Source organism: Macaca mulatta, chromosome 6 (genome assembly GCF_049350105.2).
Source record: "Macaca mulatta isolate MMU2019108-1 chromosome 6, T2T-MMU8v2.0, whole genome shotgun sequence".
NCBI lineage: Eukaryota > Metazoa > Chordata > Mammalia > Primates > Cercopithecidae > Macaca > Macaca mulatta.
This window is the reverse complement of record NC_133411.1, coordinates 89,561,690-89,584,243: the sequence shown is the minus strand read 5'-3', so window position 1 is coordinate 89,584,243 and position 22,554 is coordinate 89,561,690. Positions and strand designations below refer to the sequence as shown.

General features: G+C 34.7%; 1 protein-coding gene across 5 annotated transcripts in view; it reads right to left on the bottom strand.

Moving 5' to 3' along the window:
• XRCC4 (X-ray repair cross complementing 4) overlaps positions 1-22,554 on the bottom strand; it is a 291,186-nt gene that overhangs the window by 83,714 nt on the left and 184,918 nt on the right. For 3 of the 5 annotated variants that reach the window (XR_013418175.1, XM_001111900.5, XM_078004435.1), the window contains exon 7: positions 20,713-20,860. The exons of 1 other annotated variant lie outside the window; for it this stretch is intronic. Coding sequence is in view for 3 of the 4 variants with exons in the window: in XM_001111900.5 (XP_001111900.2) it covers positions 20,713-20,860 (148 nt within the window). In the remaining variant the exon portion in view is untranslated. Of the gene's footprint in view, positions 1-3,827; positions 4,204-20,712; positions 20,861-22,554 lie in introns of those variants that run through there. One more of the 5 variants, XM_078004436.1, reaches the window with a different exon arrangement.

The following is a 22,554-nucleotide window of genomic DNA, read 5'->3' as shown; positions in this document are numbered from 1 at the left end:
CTCTAAGACTGACTTCCACTTGGACTACTGTTAAAACCTCCTAACTGATCTGTCTGTGATCACAAGCTCCCTACTTCCAAATCCATTTGCCACACAGTGATAACTCCCTACTTCCAAATCCATTTTACACATACTTTTAATAGCAATCTTTTAAAAACAAACATCAGTCAATGTCATTGCCCTTAAAATTTACCCTTATACTTTGAATAAAATTTAAAGACCATTGACCCTTGAGGCTTATTTCATTGATACATACATCGCATACCACTCCCTCTCATTTCCACTACATATTTCTACTCCTTCAATACAATGGATTTGCTCGCCCAAGGGCCTTTGCATTACCTTTCTTTCAATCTTTGCAGGAAGTCTGCTTGTCATTTAGGCTCAGCTGAAATGCCAATGTCCTGACCATTCTATATAAAAAAGAACCACCTCATCACTATCTTTTGCATCACCTTAATTATCTGCATATTTCTTTATTATTTTACAGTGTGTCCATGTTTATTTATTCTTTTTCACTTGTATCACACGACTAAAACATCATCTCAGCTGTTTTGCTCACCACCATGTCTTCTTTCTTCTGTGCCTAAGTCACTGTCTGGCTCACATTAGGTACTCAGCAAATATTTGTTGAAAAGATGCTTATGATTTCAAAATACACAAAGTACATGGCATGAGCAGGGAAGGTAAAAAAGTTACATAACACAACACTTGATACTTTGTAATTATTCTGGAATTTCAGACTATAAAAATCATCAGATTATAAATTATCAAACATAACAAAGACAAATGCTTTTGTAGTGTAATTTTTCCACAAGTAATTAACCTGACTTGGAAGACATTTACATTCAAACCTAGACAGTTCAGTACTGGAAAGAGAAAACAAAATGAACAAGAACAAGAGTTGAGGCATTTACCAATATTGAACATTTATCATGTGCCTGGCATAATATAATTGTCATCTGTTTAATTTTAACGAGGTAGGTATTGTTATTCCCATTTTATAAATTATAATATTGAGGCGTAGACTCATTAAGTAGCTTGCTCACATAGTGGTGAGTCCTGACACAGGAGCAGCAGCATCTACAACTAGAAAAGTAGTGATAACTCAGGAATAAAAGGTGTAATGGCCACATGGAACAACAGAAAAAAAAGAGCCCATATAACCAAGACAATCCTAAGCAAAAAGAACAAGGCTGGAGGCATCACGCTACCTGACTGCTAACTAACTACAAGGCTACAGTAACCAAAACAGCATGGTACTGGCACCAAAAGAGATACATAGACCAATGGAACAGAACAGAGGCCTCAGAAATAACATCACACATCTACAACCATGTGATCTGTGACAAATTTAACAAAAACAAGCAAGGGGGAAAGCATGCCCTATTTAATAAATGGAGCTGGGAAAACTGGATAGCCATATGCAGAAAACTGAAACTGGACCCCTTCCTTACACCTTATACCAAAATCAACTCAAGATGGATTAAAAGACTTAAACGTCAAACCTAAAACTATAAAAACTCTAGAAGAAAATCTAGGCAATACCATTCAGGACGTAGGCAAAGACTTTATGACTAAAATACCAAAAGCAATTGCAACAAAAGCCAAAATTAACAAATGGGATCTAATTAAACTAAAGAGCCTCAGGACAGCAAAATAAACTATCATCAGAGTGAACAGGCAACCCACAGAATGGGAGAAAATTTTTGCAATCTATCCATTTGACAAATGTCTAATATCCAGAATCTGAAAGGAACTTAAACAAATTTACAAGAAAAAAACAACTCCATCAAAAAGTAGGCAAAGGATATGAACAGACACTTCTCAAAAGAAGACATTTATGTGGCCAACAAACATAGGACAAAAAGCGCATCATCATCAGAGAAATACAAATCAAAACCACAATGAGATACCATCTCACGCCAGTAAGCATGGTGATCATTAAAAAGACAGGAAACAACAGATGTTGGAGAGTATGTGGAGGAATAGGAATGCTTTTACACTGTTGGTGGGAGTGTAAATTAGTTCAAACATTGTGGAAGACAGTGTGGTGATTCCTCAAGGATCTAGAACCAGAAATACCATTTGACCTAGCAATACCATTACTGGGTATATACCCAAAGGATTATAAATCATTCTACTATAAAGACACATGCACATGTACATTTATTGCAACTCTATTTACAATAGCAAAGACTTGGAACCAACCCAAATGCCCATCAATGATAGAATGGATACAGAAAATGTGGCACATATACACCATGGAATACTATGCAGCCACAAAAAAAGAAGGAGTTAATGTTCTTTGCAGGGACATGGATGAAGCTGGAAACCATCATTTTCAGCAAACTAACACAAGAACAAAAAACCAAACACTGCATGTTCTGACTCATAAGTGGGAGTTAAGCAATGAGAACACATAAAAACTGGGAGGGGAACATCACATACCACAGCCTGTTGGGGGGTGGGGGGAAAGAGAAGGGAGAGCATTAGGACAAATACCTAATGCATATGGAGTGTAACACCTAGATGACAGGTTGATGAGTGTGACAAACCACCATGGCACATGTATACCGATGTACCAAACCTGCATGCTCTGAACATGTACCCCAGAACTTAAAGTATAATACATAATAATTTTAAAAAAAGGTGTAACAACAAGGGAACACCCCACACTAACAGAAGTGTAGTAGCCCATTATTTTCTGTAAAGAGCACACCATGTCTGAGATATAAACAGGATTTGGGGGGGGGGCATGAGTTTAATGGAACACTGGAAAATTATATGCATTAAGTGAAAAGCAAATCCAACTAAGAGACTGATGTGTGACAACAATATTATACACAAGAATGTTACAAACTTAGGCTCTTTTAGCTTGCAGAAGAAAAAACACAGAGTATAAAATGGTCTTCAAGTTAAATAGAATTATATCTAATTTAGTGATAGAGTTCTAATTGTAGGTCTTAATGTGAAAATCAAATTATCCTGAAAAATTCCTTAGGAAAATACTAATGTCCAGCATGTTATACAAATTTCAATTGGTCCAGCACCCCAGGATCAACAGGTTTCCTCCTATTTTGGGATTTATGGCTATTTGTTTTCCATGAAGCAGTAGAAAATGTTACATGGTTGCCTTGTGTTTAGTTGCATGTACAGGTTTATCTTTAAATGTAGTGCTCACATAATAGAAAGATAGCGGGAATTCAAACAGCTAGGGAAAGGAGATATATGTTTCCCATTTCATTTCTACTCCTGGGCATATGCTGGACTAGAATGCCCAGCACTATTTAAATTGTTCCCTTTCCTCTCTCTCTTCATTCCCCCTTTTTTATGTAGGAGAGGGGAACAGAGAGAATATGATGCATTTGTACACATTTTATGTACTCAACATGACTCTATTTTATATGAATGACTTTAATGTAGATTTATCTGATATAATACAGAAGGCAAAACTGTGATGAAAGAGTAGACATTACCAGGTAAAATGGGCTTTCATTTAAAGTAATATGCCTTTTTGTCTCACAAAGCACTTATGTAATGGTTATGTGCCATATATTATTATTTTGGATTAGATAATAAATACATTCCATTCCAATATTTTTTGTGAAACAAGTAGACAAAACAAAACAAAACAAAAACAATGACTTTATTCTATTTTAGATTGACATTATTTCATTTATTGCTTGTAATTCAAATAGGAGTATAATTAGTAATAAATTTAGGATTCTTAGAGTATATAATAATCTATGATATTCCAAACATTCAGAATGAGTTACTGAATTCAATTCCCTATCATTGTAAATTATTTGAAATGTAGGACAGGATTACAATAATTTTCAAGTTTCAAAAGATGCCAAAAGGCAGTAAGCAATTAAGTAAAATAATATAAATATCAGGAGAAATAAGAATTTTCAAAATTTCAGGTAACTTTAACCAGCAGAAAATTTCAATCAGGTTCACGGTGACTGTGAAAGACAATCCAGGAATGCATTTCAGTTAGTAGGTGATTAAATGGGCTAAATAAAACCCCTTCTGTCTTTGAATATATGGCAAAACCGTCTTTACAAAAACACAAAAATTAGCTGGGCATGGTGGCAGGCACCTGTAGTCCCAGCTACTCAGGAGGCTGAGGCAGGAGAATCACTTGAACTCAGGAGGCAGAGATTGCAGTGAGCCGAGATCTTGCCATCGCACTCCAGCCTGGGCAACAGAGTGAGAATCTGTCTCAAACATACATATATATATATATATTTTTTTTCCTCCCAAAAAAATGAATAAACCACACAATTTGTTTCAGGATGATGCAGGGGGAAGATCATTCAGAGTACATAACCTATGGTAATGAGTTAAGACTAAGTACAATGGGAACGCACTGGAATACTCTAGGAAACAGATGGCAAGTCTGGAGACATAGGGAAAAGTATAAAGATATAATCCAATTTGTGTTTTCAGAAGTTCACTATGTGGAAAACAGTCTAGAGGTCAGAGAAGTAGAAATGGGGAAAAAAGGGAGTAGGTTACAGTCATGCATGCAAAAGGATCATAGCTTAGACTAGGTTAGTGGCAGCAGAAATAGAAAACATGAGATTAAATTCTAAGATATTTTAGAAGCATAAAGTATGAGACTGACAAATGAAGTAGAGCTAGGGGTGAGAGAAAACAAGAAGCTAAAGATAACTCTTAAATTTCAGGCTTTAGTTGCTGTATAGCCCAGTGATCCCCAACCTCCGGTCCATGGCCTATTAGGAACCAGGCTGAATGGCAGTAGATGAGTGGTGGGTGAGTAAGTAAGCTTCATCTATATTTACAGCTGCCTCCCATCACTCACATTACCACCTGAGCTCCACCTCCTGTTAGATCAGCAGCGGCATTAGATTCTCATGGGAGCACAAACCCTATTGTGAACTGTGCATGTGAGGGATCTAGGTTGTGTTCTCCTTATGAGAATCTAATGCCTGATAATCTGTCACTGTCTCCCAGCACCCCCAAATGGGACCATCCAGTTAAAGGAAAATAAGCTCAGGACTCCCACTGATTCTACATTATGGTGAGTTGTATAATTACTTCATTATATATTACAATGTAATAAATAAAGAAATAAAGTGCACACTAAATGTAATGTGCTTGAATCATCCCCAAACCATCCCCCCACCCACCCCAGGTCCATGGAAAAATTGTCTTCCACAAAACCAGTCCCTGATGCCAGAAAGGTTGGGGACCTCTAGTACAGATGTAGTACCATTTTCCAAAAAGGGGAAGACTCTGCTGGGTTAGATCGACTTAATATTTTCTTTCCTGTATTATACAAAAGGTCCATTTGTTACTTCATTTACTTGGTAATTATTGAATATCTACTATGTGTTAGGTTATGCTAGTTTATAATATTTTATTTTTTGTAACTGTCTATTTTTACCAAATTCCCAATTTCAGGTTATTTTTTGAACTCTATCAAATGTAATATATTTTCTCACCTAGAGTTACTTATCTGTGCACCCATCCTTGGTTAATGAAAAACAGTAACAACTTTTTTCTTTGTTATTTGTGCCTCCCTCTAGTATTCATTTTAATTGGGCATTCTAGATGTACTTAGAACTATTACACCATGTGGCCTCATTATCATACTGTACACCAATTATTTATTGGTGTGTTTCTGAAATTACATCCTATCCTCCTTGAGGGAAAGCACCTGGTCTCTTTCGTTTGGTGCTATAGTCCCAGCATAGGACACAGTGCTTGGCACATAGTAGGTACATCATTACTATATTAAGGTGGAGATAAAAGGCAGAGGCCTATAACCATTGTCTAAGGATAATGTGTAATGCCAAATTTTCATTCCTATGACGGGTTTGTTTTCCTCTTCTGGAAGTTATTGGTGTATGTTCCTGACAGCTTAAATGGAAGACTCCAAAAATATACTTGAGACCTGACAGACCATCTTATTATTCAGTGAGAACACTGAGATCTTCATCTGCCTTATTTGCCCACATAGCAGTTGAGAACAGATAAAATGTTCTCCAACAGTTTCTATGTTTTATATGGTGCCATTTATTGCTTAACCCAAAATAAACCTCAATAAATAGAAAATTATCATTTTCATGATTTCCTTGAAATGGGATATATAGGTCCATTTGGTTTTATATTAATATCTCATTACTTCATTGGTTTGCTAAATTGATTTGTTCAATTCATATCTTATTCTCTAAAGTTGGGAAATTTCTAGAACATCATATATCATGGTCCTAGGGAAAATACTCTTTAAAATCAGCACTATATCCATAACAGAATGTGTCAGTGAAAAAGTTGATTTTCTCTGTATTCCATAAGGAGAATATCATATATCCCCAAGTAAGAGAAACCCCATGCCTTCAGATCACAATCAAAACACATGTCCAGAGAAAATATTCCCTGTGGTTGGAGCAAACAAGAACCTCTATGACAAGGAAGGTTTTCAGAGGCTACAATACACCTTCCTGAGTAACCCTTCTTAGAGCACAATTTGAAGAAAGCTTGCTGATAAATTACTTATAGGTGCAATTAAGTTCAATAGTGAAATAAATGAAATGATGTAAAATGATATAATATTAACGCATCACAATCTATATATTTGAGTACATAAATACAGCAGCATGGAAAAGGGAGTTTTTCCAGTCTTTTGAGAAGTCAATCCCCATGACTTGTTTTGTTTATCCATCTTTTGTGGTAGGCTGATTTCTAAATTAAGAGAGATGATTTATTTGGTAAAGACCAAGTTTACCAAATAGCTTTCAATAACCGATGAGGCTTCCCAGATCTCTGGTAGTAAGAGGATAGCAACCTCGAATGTTTCTCAATTCATCCCTGCTGTTCCTTCCAATCACATTCACTATTACACTAATTACGGTCACTATTCTTCAGATAACTCTTCCTGGATTACTACTAGAGTATCCTCCTATCTTTACTGCCAATCCATAAACTTTCCTTCCATCCAATATACGGTTTCCAGGAAAATTTTTGTAAAGCACTGTTCATTATGCCACTATTTGACTCAAAACCTTTTAACAGTGCCCTGTAGCATTCATAAAAGAAGTCCAAATAAATAAGTTTAGCATCTAAGTCTCTTTGTGCTCTATGTTCTGCCTACTTTGCCAGCTTTATTCATATTTCTAAGCACCTCAATGATATAGGCACTGGTCCTCAATCTTTCAGACTCTTTCTCCATGCATTTGTTTTATACAAGCTATTCCCCTGACAGGACAGTCCTTCTTTTTAGTAAGGGACTATTCCAGATTTCTCTAACAAAGAGAACAAAACAAAAACAAACCACCACCATGGCTTTGATCAAGCTAGACATTTCTTTTTCTCATGCAACAGTCCAGAGGTAGCTGGGTGGTCCATGGTGGGTATGCTGCCCTGCTCCCTGAGACTGTCCAGGGACCATGATTCCTCCTATCTTGCTTTCCCATCTCCTACCATGGTTTCCTTAAATGTTAAGATGGCTGAGAAGAAAGAAAGAGACATAGGAATGTATATCCAATCATTTTATGGGCAAGATCCCCAAATTGTCCATATCATTTCCATTTATATCTCATTAGCAATGGCTTTGCAACATGGCCACCCATCACTGCTAGTGAGGCTCGGAATTGTAGCCTCTAGGTTGGTAGGCATATGCACTGTTAAACTCTGTGGATAGAGCAGGTGGTGGAAAGGAGTTCTCTTACTAAAAGAAATAGGGGGGTGCTGTGGATTGGGTTCAATTACAACTCTCTTTCTTTCAGTTTATGCCTTTAGAAATAACATTCATCTTCAAAGCCAAACTCAAATAACACCTCCTCAGGTGTTTACGCCTTTGGAAACAACATTCAACTCCAAAGCCAGACTCAAAGAACACTTCCTTCTGGTCAGTCTTCTCTGATTTTATCCTATCTCCTTATTCCATATACCTCCAAAAAGATTAGCAACTCTCCTTCCTCTGAAATTTCATAGCTTTCATACCTACTATGGAATTCGGCACAATCTAGACATATTACAGTTAGCCATATACATATTAAAGATAGTTTGTCAGAAAATGAAATGTGGCCCAAAAGCAAACAACATATGTGTGCTATTCATTACTCCTCCTTCATTGTTCTATTCATATACAAAGACAAAGACAGAGGCTGTATCAACTTCTTATTCTGTATTTCTAGAAGTGACTCCATACAAACATTCAATAATGGTGGTAATAATAACACTGCTTTATCTAATACACTGGTAATTTATCTTCATTTATTACAAAAATAACATTTTACAAAGTAACATATACATATTTGATCTAGAGATATAAGTTTTAGGAATTGTTTAGAAACAAGGTTATTGTAAAAGATTTTCAATTAAACAAAATATTATGTCCTAAAATTTTACTAAAAGTATTTTTGAATAATGATGTTTAAACAAAGCATGTTTGTGCTTTTGTCCTTTAGTAAAAATTTTCCAAAAACAAACAAAGTCCTTGAATAATACTAATGGATCATTATATATTTTTAATTTCTGAGGTTTATTTTTTATTCTCATATCTGATTTCTTTCTTCCATTTGCTGACATCTGTTACTTTTGGTGTTCATATCTTCTTATTTTGGCATAACTAGTTTATACTTTTCAGACAACATGAAACAGTCTACACTTCTAGTGGGATAAAATATTTTATTTTATTTCATAATGTTTTACTACGGACCAAATACTTCACATTGAGTCACATATCATACTAGATGATTTAAGTTATGGAATTTCACCATTATAGTGTATATTTTGGGTAAAGTATACCAAAAAAAAATACCTCCTATTTTTCCTTTAATACTGAACCACAAATTATAAGCAAGGAGTCATTTCCTTTGATTAATAACTTTGCTGGCCATGTACAGTGAATATTTACACATTATTCTATGTTGGTAGAGTGCTTAAAATGCCTGAAACAATACTATTATCAAGCCAAATTTAGAGAAATTTTATGTATCACAGTCTTCCAAATGACAGGAGTATAACATATATGAAACGTATGATAAATCTCCTTTACTTAAAACTTGGAAAGATTATAAAAGCCTCCTATAAACACTATTTTTTTTTTTTAAACAGACATCTGAGTCTGTCAGTAATTTAAGATTTAAATGTATGTAATAGCCTGGGGGAATTGTAGTCAGGGTTGTTCCCAGGGTGAGTTGTAAACATGGAAATATTTTTTTAAAACACCTATGTAAGCTCCAACGAAACATATTATATTGAAATTATGTTAAAGTAGAACTTACAATTCATGCACTTACAAGACCAAGCCTATGATACATTTAATAATCATGCTTTAAGAGGCCATAAATCTGTTTTTAATACAGAATACATTGAAAAAAAAATTTTGTCCTTTTTGTATATTTAAAAAATCCTTTCGGGCAAACATTATCTTAAAGTGTGACTGTTGATTTTATTGGCAAATCTATAATAATGCATATGATCAATCTTTATTTAATTATTTTGGGTCACAAACACAATTAATAAATCATCTTTGAAGTGCACTGACCAAAATCAGTATACTCTGGAACAAGGCCAAGGGGCCATTAATCAAAATATGCAGCAAGCAAAGTGAGAGCTGCAGCCTGACCAGTTAGGTAAACATAGAGTGAAGCTAATAAAAACCTATCTCGTTTTAAAACCACCACCGTGTTTACTTTTGCAACTAAGATAAACATTATGATAAAATTAAAGTTGTGTAAAAAATGAGGTTTGCTCATGATGACCAGAGTAAATATATAGTAATTGAACATTCATTTTATGTACCTAATTTGACATTTAAAAAGTCTAAAGTTCAGGTACCAAAGACGGACAAAAATTAGATATTTGAATCTGATTATTATATTATCCAGCTAAATTAAAAAATAATTTTCAAATACTCTGAGATTTAAACTTTGAATACATTGTTAGCAATGTTTAAGAATCAAGGTATGAAAATAAATTATTTTTGAAAAGATGGGATGGTCAACTACCACATTTTAAGTTGGCACATGCAATTTCATCTCCCTCTCTCTATATATTTCTAAAACGAATTGGTAAACAGCAACAAAAATAAAAAACCCAAAAGGCAAACACTGTTGTGAGGGTACAAATTGTTAGAGCCTTCCTGGAGAAATTCTGGCAAAACATACGTACACGTATGTGTAATATATGTGTAATTCCATGTGTAACTCTATATATAAACTATTACATATCTCAAATTAATCAACTGCTTTTAAAACATAGTTTCCCAAAGATGTTATTTTTCTCCCACATTACACCATATTGATTGCTAAATGGAAGAAAAAAAAAGTTGTGGGTTATAGCATAACCGGTGTGCGCCTAGTTTTGTAAATGAAATGTGGAAGAGAGAGGGATCTGCAAAGACACAGAGTACCAGGTCTTAATGGTGGTCATCTCCTGGTGAGTGGGATCAGAGTTTCCCATATGCTCATTCTTTTGTTTCTGTGTGTTTTCTGATTTTTCTGGAATGAGCATGAACTGCTTTTATAATTGGGAAACAAATAAAATAAAGTTCATTTTATTAAAAAATAAATGAATTAATAGCAGACTCTTACCCCCTCACTGTTTTTTTTTGTTGTTGTTGTTGAGACAGAGTTTTGCTTTATCGCTCAGACTGGAGTGCAGTGGCATGATCTTGGCTCACTGCAAGCGCCGCCTCCCAGGTTCACGCCATTCTCCTGCCTCAGCCTCCCGAGTAGCTCGGACTACAGGCGCCCACCATCATGCCTGGCTAATTTTTTGTATTTTAGTAGAGACGGGGTTTCACTGTATTAGTCAGGATGGTCTCGATCTCCTAACCTCCTGATCCGCCCACCTGGGCCTCCCAAAGTGCTGGGATTACAGGCATGAGCCACCGCACCCGGCCTTACTGTTTTAATTTTTATAATTCATAACATTAATAATAAAAACATAGGAAGAAGATATCAGAAAGCAAACAAATAACTTTCTTCAAAACTCCATTAAAAAGAAGAATCTTTATTAAGAGTGAATATTGCCACATAAATTCTATGTGACTGCAACTGGGTTACTGTGGGGGGAAATGAGCTCTTTAGGACCCTGAAAAACTTTAATAGGAAACCATGAAAATTCTGATGTTTATAATAACTTCTCAAAACAAAAGTGCATGGATTGGGCAATTTCTTCAAGGATAATACTGTAAGCATCTGGCACAACAAAGAAAGAACTGAGCTTTTGTAGGTTCAGGAAGGCAATACCTTATACAAACCGTATCAGTGGCAGCTGTGCAATACTCCACTGCACTCTATGGAGGTGGGGAAATACTGGGCTGACATATGCTGCATATTTTTCTGCCCCTTGCAGCCACAAGACTGTGATAAGATTGTGTAGTCCTAGATAATTAAATGAAAAACTCACTCTAAGGTGTGTGTGTTGTTTTGGCATCCAGTATTCACTTGAAATTCTGCATCTACACAATCACTTAAAGGAGCCACTCAAATGGTTGATTCAGAACACATAGCTAAAACTCCTTCACTACAATTCAAGGAGCATCCAGTATCTGTGAAAAGTTAGAATTTAAAATTTCTCAGTTTGTTGAACAATGTGTTCAAGATTTGTGTTTTCAGAAGAGACACATCACACAGAAGACTAAATCATGTTTGAGACTTCAGTATGAAAGATGTTAATCTATATATTTTTACTTGCTAGCCTGCAGAAACAAAGACTGCATAAAAATATCTAAAGACTCTACAAGTGGCCGGGCGCGGTGGCTCACACCTGTAATCCCAGCACTTTGGGAGGCCGAGATGGGCGGATCACGAGGTCAGGAGATGGAGACCATGCTGGCTAACATGGTGAAACCCCGTCTCTACTAAAAATACAAAAAATTAGCTGGGCGTGGTGATGGGCGCCTGTAGTCCCAGCTACTTGAGAGGCTGAGGCAGGAGAATGGCGTGAACCCGGGAGGCGGAGCTTGCAGTGAGCCGAGATCACGCCACTGCACTCCAGCCTGGGTGACAGAGCGAGACTTTGTCTCAAAAAGAAAAAAAAAAAAAAAAAAAAAGACTCTACAAGTATTTATTGTACTTTGGGCCTAAACTACTCTAATGGTCTTATCCTGTAGCTGAGATGATGCTAAACTGCTCCTTTTAGGGGTCTTTATGTATTCCAATCACTGAAATTCTCTAGAAAATAACCCTACTACTCTCAACTGGGCCATCAGTGGGACAAGGAGGAAGTTTCCTAAGTACTAGGATTGGGAGGGGGAATACACCAACATTTTTTTTCCAGTAATTCATTTTAATGCCTTACATTCTATAATTATGGCTGAAATGTCCTTATATCTTAAAAAATCCTTGATATTCAATAATTTTGAGGGTCCATATGCTAAATCAGTACCCTGCAAAATATGATCTCTTGGACTTTTATTGTGAGTGGAGGCAGATTGCATGTGGATGCCAAGCTTAAGGGCATTTGAGAAATTAAACAAGGTCAAAGGAATTACTTACTGTGGGGTTTCTGAGAGCCTTTAAAATATAAATCTCCAATTTTGGGTGTTGGGGCACATGGGACTCTGGGAGCTATGGTATGTAGCAATTTCCAAGCTTATTTCAATATGGCACTCTTTCTAGGGTACCTATCTTTTATATAGTGCTATAGAATGAAAACTGTGAAGGGCATAATAATTAAATTGTTTAATTTGAATATTCTATTAGTTGGTTGATTTTATTACCTGGCTGCTAATTTCAGTAAGACTGGGAAATAGATCCAATTTGGTTAAATACGTAACTAATTAATTAATTAATCAGTTGGTTAGAATAATCCATCTAGTATACCTGGACACAACTGGCTTTAGGTCACACCAATATAATGCTATTAATAGATTATTTTACTTACTGATACAAACAGAGCAGGATCTTATTGTACAGTACTCCCCTGTTATCTTAGGGGGATACATTCCAAGCCCTCAGTGGATGCCAGAAACCACAGATACTATCAAGCCCTATATATACTATGTGTTTTCCATCTCAAAACTGAGATAGCTACTAAGTCACTAATGGGTAGATAGTATATAAAGTGTGGATACACTGGATAAAGGGATGACTCACATCTCCAGCAGGACAGAGTGGGACAATGTGAGATTTCATCATGCTACTTAGAATGGCACACGATATAAAACTTATGAATTGTTTGTTTCTGGAATTTTCTATTTAATATTTTCAGACTGTGGTTGACTGTGGGTAACTGAAACCACAGAAAACAAAACTATAGATAAGGAGGGACTATGGTATTATCTTTTGTAGACTGCTGGAAGAAATAATAGATCCTAAATCAAAAGATTTAAGTGAAAAATGTTTCATGGTGATTATGTTGAATATATATAAAGCATGACTTCAATAAAATTTTAAACTAGGTCCCTAATAAAGGCCAAATATAGTGCTATTTTATTTAGATACACATTGTGCCTTTATAAATTTATAGAAGTAATTTTGTAATGTTCTTGCTTACACTCAGGATTTTACCTGATATTAAAACACTATATATAAATATGAAAGTAATTTCATAGTTTCTGCAACCTTTGTCAGCTGGTTCATTTTAATCTACAGAAATAAAAAGACACACCAAACAACCCTACAAATAAAGATTTCAAGTGATGCAAGATAGTAAATAACAAGGAATGTACAGCATATGGTTAGGCTGAATAACTCTTGGTGTTGATGCTAGCTGACAGAACAGGATAAGTGTTTCCTGAGTATAATCATATTGTATGGATTAGCCACACTAAATTTTTTTAATGAATATTTATCCATATATACCAGATTCAAGGATTTCAGAGTCTTACTAAAAGTGAGAAATCTTCAAAGATCTAAAAATATTCCTTAAGGAAAAGCATTTATATTTACCAAAAAAAGGCAAAATAGCAGTACAATTCTGCACCTCAGGACTGCTCACAGATGCCAATTTAATCTATTATCCCAGTGAGCACTCCACATAAGTTTCAGTATGTTTTCAATTTTCTAGTTTCCTGTGTTACAAAAAAAAAGAAAGTTTTATTATTGAGAGTTCAAAATTAGACAACATTAAGCAGTTCGAAAGTACAGTTAAAAAAAAAAGAGAAAGAAACTAAGTAAAATAGCATTAGATCATTTAAAATTTTGACATCTAAAAAGATGCAATAAAAACCAAAATATCAGTGTTTTCTAGTCAATCTGATAACTTTTAACAAGAATTAAAAAGCAGTATCAAAAGGTAGGAAAAATAGAAGAAAAGTTTTCTGAAATGTGAAAAACTGGAATGCTCTCCTGTCCCTGAGGAACAGCTGAATTCTCAACATGGGCCACACAACCTGCTTGGTCTAGCCTCCCAGTACCCCTCAGACTCATCTCAGGCCCTCTCTTCTGTGCTCCCTCCACTCTCATCACACTCACACATTCCACCTGGGCACAGGTTCACAGGCTGCTTCCTGTCTGAACGCTGCTCTCTACTCCCTACTGTACCCTTTCACTCCTCTTTATCCTTCAGATATTGTTCAAATGGTGGTTCTTCAAGCTATATCCTTTTTGCTGTGTTTCCCCTAAATCCTGAATTCCTTCAAAAGTTTATGATTATATATCTACGTAATGATATGATTAATGCTTGTTTTCTCTCATACAGAATAAATTATATAATTTCAGGGAGTGTGTATAGTTTGCTTAGCAGTGGGAGAGAAGCCATAGTCAGAATTCTGTGCTTCTCAACAAAAAGTGTCTACTGTTGATTTCCTTAGTCAATGTGAAATCATGTGGTAGGCCTACAATGCAAACTCAACTGAGAGGTTATCGTAGGAATTACAGAGGAAATAACATTGTGAGGGACTGCCAAAAGTATTAGAAATCCTGCATAAGTTTAGAATTGAAAATAATGAATGAAGCCAGCCTTCCTAGATGAATTTAATGAGATATACTAGTTATTACGCTGTGGTGACATGAACTATAAAATCAAAACTTTCTGTGGAATCTTTTCTTTATCACTAAAAGAAGTAAAATTGTGTAATAATTTATTCTCGGTTAATCTTTTCTAGTTAAACATGGCTAAGAACAGAAGAAAGATGAGTGTGGTAGAAAATCTTTGTTCCCATACAAATTCTTTAAGGACTCAGAATTTCAAAAACTCTTGAAAAACAGTCACTAATTGTTTCTATAGAATGTACTTAGAATGTATATTTCATGTACTTCTAGTTTTATAAGCAGGTGTTATTTTCTTTAGCACAGTAAACTGAAGATGAACACCATATAGTCAAAGAGTTTTATAAATGGTAGTGGCTGGTTAATGCTGAACAGTTTAATTTGTAAGATGATAATTACACTATAGTAATAATTAAACTGGTTTTATGGCTAAATTTGGCAAGTTAAAATAGCTCGTCCATGTAAAGACAGTCTCTTTTTCTCTTTCAGAAACACTGAAAAGTGTGTCATTCATTAATCCATTGAAAAATTGTTTAAATTAAAATCACTCACTAGCTGTGTGACGTTCAATAAATACTTAATTTCTGTGCGCAATAAGTTTGTGACATTACTTAACAGAATAGGGTCAATATTTGCATAGCTTCCACTTAAGATGGTATCATTATTTTTTAGAGTAAACTTAGAGGTTTACAGAATACATCTATCTCAGGTTACAAAATGGTTTTAAGATATTAGAAGTGGCATTTTTTAAGAGAACTTCCAAACCACATGGGAATATTCAGTTATAAAACTGTGACTATTACAATGCATTTCAACTTACTAATTTTCTTAATATTTTTTCTTACATGGTTGAAGAAACATTACTTTCATATAAGGATAACATTTTACTTTATATGTCAGATCGCCCAATGATAACATTTGACAATCTGTTGAGAAATTATCTGTAGGATAGCTTTCACAATTTATTTAAAAAACCCAAGTAATGTGCTAATTTTTCCTGTATGAACAATATTTAGTTGCTCACTATTCATGTTTCTATCAACTCATTAAATTTTGTTTTAAAGCCCAAACACTCTGAGAGGTCACCTTTGCTTTGCTGCTACTTTACATCTGTTTTGAGGAAAAAGCTAAAAACCTATTGTCTTTTTACACCATAGAGAGGAGCTAAAGAAGGATCCCAATGAAAAAAATAGACCTGCGTCATCACTATCTCATTTCACTCTTTTACTTAAACTTAATTCCTGAAAATCTAGGAATACTTATTCTCAAAAACAAATATACTTACACAGGGCTTGAGCTCCCTTCTCCATCATTGTGTTTTTTTTTTTTTTTGAGATGGAGTCTCCTTCTGTCGCCCAGGCTGGAGTGCAGTGGCACGATCTTGGTTCACTACAAGCTCCACCTCCCAGGTTCACGCCACTCTCCTGCCTCAGCCTCCCAAGTAGCTGGGACTACAGGCGCCCGCCACCACGCCCAGCTAAATTTTTGTATTTTTAGTAGAGACAGGGTTTCACCGTGTTAGCCAAGATGGTCTCAGTCTCCTGACCTTGTGATCCGCCTACCTCGACCTCCCAAAGTGCTGGGATTACAGGTGTGGGCCACCGCGCCCAGCCTCACTTCTCCATCTTTAATATGACATAAATATATGTTAATATTTTCCAGAATGTGGTTAAATATTTCTACGGTAGTTTTCAAACACATTTTCTTGTGAAAACTATTTTTTATATTTCACTATTTAGTATTTTTATTGGTAAAAGCAACTTTACCACACATTTTCTTTTATATTTGATAGACATGGTTTGTTCAGATACTTTGAAAGTATACAACATTAATAAAAAATTCATTATAAAGCTCTGTGAATTTAATAATTTATATTTATTTTATATCTGTATTCCTTTTACAGCTATTTATATTTGTTCTGAAGTCGCTAAAAACTTTGCAGAGTCTTTCAGGTATTAACTAAAGTCATTTCTCTCTGTATATTGAGTCAAAATAAAAGGAAAGCTTCCCCATCCCCCCAAAAAGTGGTTCTCAGATAAACTAAAATGCCCAAAATCCATTCCCACATATAATAGTGCACTTACAAATCTGAAACACAATTCCAAAGATTTCAATTTAGAACTTTATGACTGATGTACCCCCCTTGCTTTGCACAAAATTATTTGTATATATCCTTGTCTCTGAAAAGGTTATAAACCCAGTTGAGTAAGTGAACCAGGCACAAACTCTGGAATAAAACACTGGCTGTGCTGCTCTGGCAAAAGAACTACATCTTTATGAGCCTTGGTTGCTTTTCATCTGTAAGAAGGATAAATTAATACCTATCTTGTAGGGTTTGCGTGAGATTTAAATGAGAGATAACGTATACAGCACTCATCAAAATTCTGATTTATTTTTATATCTCTCTCTCGTTCTATACCTTGTGACTATAACAATGACTTAGGATCGCAATAAATGTTCAACTAAATGTAAAAATTATTATGATTTTGTTTTATAGATAAGTAGTTTTTCTCAGAATGCAAAATAACCCTATGGTATTTCTAAAGTACTTAAAATGTTACATTGTAAAATACCTATAAACAGTTAAATTTAAAAAATGAATACTTTTCTCATGGATATTTCATATTTTTAATTGCTTCATGAATTTTAATCAATAATAGTTAATAAATATGGAAGTATTTTATTGCTAAATCATATTCATGTTTTGAAAGCGGTGAACAGTTAAATACATAATAGATTTATAAATACTGAGAGGGATCTTACAGATCATCTAGTATAATCCTTTCATTTTTAGATGAGAAAACTGAACCTTGGAAAGGTAAAATGACTTGCACAAAGTATTGTACACACACACACACACACACACACACAAAATATTTAAGCCATAGTACTTATGACCACTCCTTCCCCTACTTCTGTTTCTTTTTTCTTGAGGTGCAGAGATAGAAAAGCTAAACAGTGGAATCACATGTAAGATGTCTGGTGGGAATGTTGGAAGGGACTGAAGGTCATGCAATCAGAAGGGCTTAGAAAACTGAAGTTTAGAGGTAGGGACTGATGTATTTTCACCCATAAGTAGCAAACTAACCACATCTGCGTTTATTTGTGAGTCTACATATAGAGTACGTGAACCTAATTGATGTTTATGTTTTTGATGACCAGCTGTCAGAGAAAAAAAATCATGCTTTAGGAAGGCAGGAAAACATGTAGCAGTTTTAATTTTAAAACATAAAATAAGGGCTAGCCATTAGTAATCTAGAATGTCTTACTCTGAGGTTTTTTTTAAGAGCTAAGGCTTATTTTTGCTTTTGTTTTATAGAAGCTTCTTTTTCTTAATTTAAAAAAATTGGGAAAGTACAACTAGTATTTAAAAATTTTAAGAGGCATAAAATTTCAGTCTCCTGTATTCAAAATGGAAAAAAATCCTATAGTATAAAAAATAAGAAAAAAATACATAATTTAACATTTTGTTTTATTTGAGCAAAAGAGGAGGCATTATACAGTAGGGTATCAACCACTCAACATCTGAGTGATACATGCTAAACTAAATTTCTCTTAATCTTTAAAATGCTCCCTGACATCTAACAGGTGTTTTTCATTTCTACTCAGGGGCAGTCTGCCTAAAGGGCCTACAATGATATCATTAGCAGACCATTTCCAAAAGCTGTTATGGTTTACATCAACTTTGTCAACTTTTAAAATGGTGAAAATATACAACATAAACACTGACACAATCACCTAAACATGGAAAAGAAAAGGAACATAATATTAACTGTCTGTATGTTTGGAGAAACAAACACGTTACCTTTATTAAAAAGCTAAATAAAAATATTTAGTCTTGATTCAGAGCTAAACTTCTTTCATCTCTGTATCATGCATATCAGAAACCCACTTAAGCAACACAGTTTACTCAGAAAATGTTAGCAACCTCAAAACCTTACCTTTGGTTCACACATAGAATGGAAAGATCTAAGATGCAGCTCTGCAACATAAAACCAATGTTTCCTTCTTCCCTCAAACCATGAAGTCATTATCAGACAAAACAATTGGACTGAAAGTGCCATAAGGACAGGAGCTGTGTCTATTTTCTACTGTCTGGGATCCTCAGCATGATCAATATTATGCCTGGCATATAATTCAATTTCAACTCATTACTCACTTGTCTACTAACTGACTGAATGAAGTACTTAGTTTCTGGAATGTTTCAAACTGCTTATAATTTTATTCTTTCCCATATTAATCCATAGGAATAGTTTGGCTATTTCAATGTTTGTAAATTGAAAATATTTTTGGTTCCCTATATAAAAGAGATCACACTATGCCTTGAACTCTATGAGCTCTATCAAGGGGTTATAAGTTATGAATAAATTCAAATGGTAAGCACAAACCAGAAATAATTTAGTGCATTATGGGTTTTTGCATATATTGTCTAAAGACATTAGGGACCCAGTATAGTATAGAGATAGCAATTTTAAGTACATGTAGATCAGGCCAATTGTGGAGAGAATAAAAACACAGTGATAGACAAAATAATCCCACTATACAACATTTATATGCTAGAAACTAAAACATGTTCCCACTAGGCTGCCAGTTTCCTGATGGCATGAATTGTGCTTCTTTGCATCCTTATTATCTATAACAGAATTTTAAAGCTTTTTGCTCTCAGGAACCCTTTATACTTTAAAAAATTTTTGAGGGTCTCGAATTTTGACTCCACATTTTAGTTTTAAGTGGACTATTTGCCATATTGAAAATTAAACCTGAGAAAATTTAAACAGATTCATTATTCCATTTAAAAATAACACAAATCCAGAATATGATAATATGAATAATACATTCTTTATGAAACATATTTTCCAGAAAAAAATGTTATGAGGGCTTTGTTTTATATTTTTCAAATCTGTTTGATAGCTGGTTTGATGGAAAAGTTGGATTTTCACTAGCTTCTGCATTCCGTCAGCTGTGAAATGTTATTTTAATTGAAGGATATAAGAAAATCCAGCCTCCCACAGGTATGGAATTTAAGACGGGATGACCTTATGGACACCTAGAAAGGGCCATTGGAAAACCCCAGGTAACCTCATTCCATACTGTGAAAATCACTGAACTATAAAATCATCTGCTACAGCATCATCATTTGATAACTACTTACTGAATTAACAAAAACTTTAGAAAAAATAAATTCTCAGAGCATATATAAACACACCCAAATGATAATATTCTTTATAAATGCTCATTGTTTTGCTGTAATGAAATATTAAGTGTTTCAACTTTGCAACTCATCACACCTAAATTGAAATATAGGCTGATGCAGGGTAATCAGAACCAAAGAGTGAAAAACAGTGAGAATATACAATGCCAAAATTTGATAGAAATAAACAGATGATGAGAAAGAGACATTTTACTTGAAAAAAATGCCAGGCATAACCAAATTAAATGGCTAATTTGAATGCTATATGGGTCTCTTTTAAGCAGTAAATTAGATTGAAACACTTTACTGAACACAAGTTGGATTCTAATATTTTTAGTATCCTACATGCCGTTTCTAATTAATCTATAAAAACCATGAGAAAAAAATTTTTGCTTACGTTTTCAGCATTTCAGCTTTAAATATGAATAGAAATTAACCAAATACCAGAAACAATATATTGATTCAAACATTTTACAATTCAAAAATCACATTTTCTTAAAAATAACTTTAAATAAGTTCAAAATGAAAATATAATTTTTAAGATCATATGTTAGATTTTCAAAAATGTCACCTCACTTCTTGGCAAAGAACAAAATGACTTACTTTTCCTTTTCTTGAAACTGATGCTCCTGAGGAGCCATTTTAGGTTCTGTCCCAAGATTCTTTTGCATTCGCTGTCTCCTTTTTCTACTTGGCGCAATATCAATGACATCAAGACTTGAAATAATGGAATCATCTTTACTTACAGCAGCTAAAATAAAATGAGATGAGAATGTGACCCAACAAAATTATGCACATCCATATCATTTGTGAGCAAAATATTAACTTGCTGTTTTAGCATTGACGTAAGGTGACAATTAAAATATAGCAAAACTACTCTTTCAAATCTTTATGCAGATTCGTTGAATCAGGTCAGTTAGATGGCATGTGATACTTTACTACTAACAAAACATCATGTATATTGTACGCATGGAATAATTCGATCAAAATGATCTTTGATGCTGGGTGAAAGTATTCTTGGAGATTTAATGGAGCTAGTATTTTTATTAGGACTGTAACTAGAAATCATAGCAACAATGACAAAACTGCGTTGATTTTTTAATTATTATTATATTTTAAGTTCTGAGATACACGTGCAGAATGTGCAGGTTTGTTACATACGTATACAAGCACCATGGTGGTTTGCTGCACCCATCAACCCGGCATCTATATTAGGTATTTCTCCTAATGCTATCCATCCCCTTGCCCCTCACCCACCGACAGGCCCTGGTGTGTGATGTTCCCATTCCTGTGTCCATGTGTTCTCGCTGTTCAACTCCCACTTATAAGCGAGAACATGCAGTGTTTGGTTTTCTGTTCCTGTGTTAGTTTGCTGAGAATGATGGTTTTTAGCTTCATCCATGTCCCTGCAAAGGACATGAACTCATCCTTTTTTATGGCTGCTTACTATTCCACGGTGTAATATGTAACATATTTTCTTTATCCAGTCTATCACTGATGGGTATTTGGGTTGGTTCCAAGTCTTTGCTATTGTAAGCAGAGCTGCAATAAACATACATGTGCATGTTTCTTTATAGCAGAATGATTTATAATCCTTTGGGGATATACCCAGTAATGGGATTGCTGGGTCAAATGCTATTTCTGGTTCTAGATCCTTAAGGAATCACCACACTGTCTTCCACAATGATTAAACTAAGTTGCACTCCCACCAACAGTGTAAAAGCATTCCTATTTCTCCACATACTCTCCAGCATCTGTCGTTTGTTGACTTTTTAATGATCGTCATTCTAACTTGCGTGAGATGGTATCTCACTGTGGTTTTGATTTGTATTTCTCTGATGGCGAGTGATGATGAGCTTTTTTTCATATGTTTGTTGGCCACATAAATGTCTTGTTTTGAGAAGTGTCTGTTCATATCCTTTGGCCACTTTTTGATGGGGTTGTTTTTTTTTTTTTTCCTGTAAATTTGTTTAAGTTCAGTGTAGATTCTGGATACCAGCCCTTTGTCAGATGGGTAAATTGCTACAGAATGGGAGAAACTGAATCGATTTTGAATAGTGTGCCCAAAGTTTAATTTTTTCTCCCTTAAGCCCGTTATTTTTACTGTGTAATTTTGCAGCATGAGTGGTTTTTCAGGTACACATATATTACATTCTGGCAGAAAAGCTTGCATGTTGAGTTCTCACTCTGTGTAGTTCATGCTTTACTTGATCTCTCTGAGACAACATGGACACTGTTGAACATTCTACTGAAATTCCTCTCTTTTTTTTTTTCTATTATAACTATTAATTTCCAGATCTTATGTTTTGGGCCCTTTGCTATGGGTTTTCCATGTATTACCTTGTTAATCCTTAAAATTACTTCATAAAGTACTTATTATTACTATCTTCATTTTATTTTTAAGGAAAACAAAGCTTCAGAGAGGTTAAGTGACTTTCCCAAATC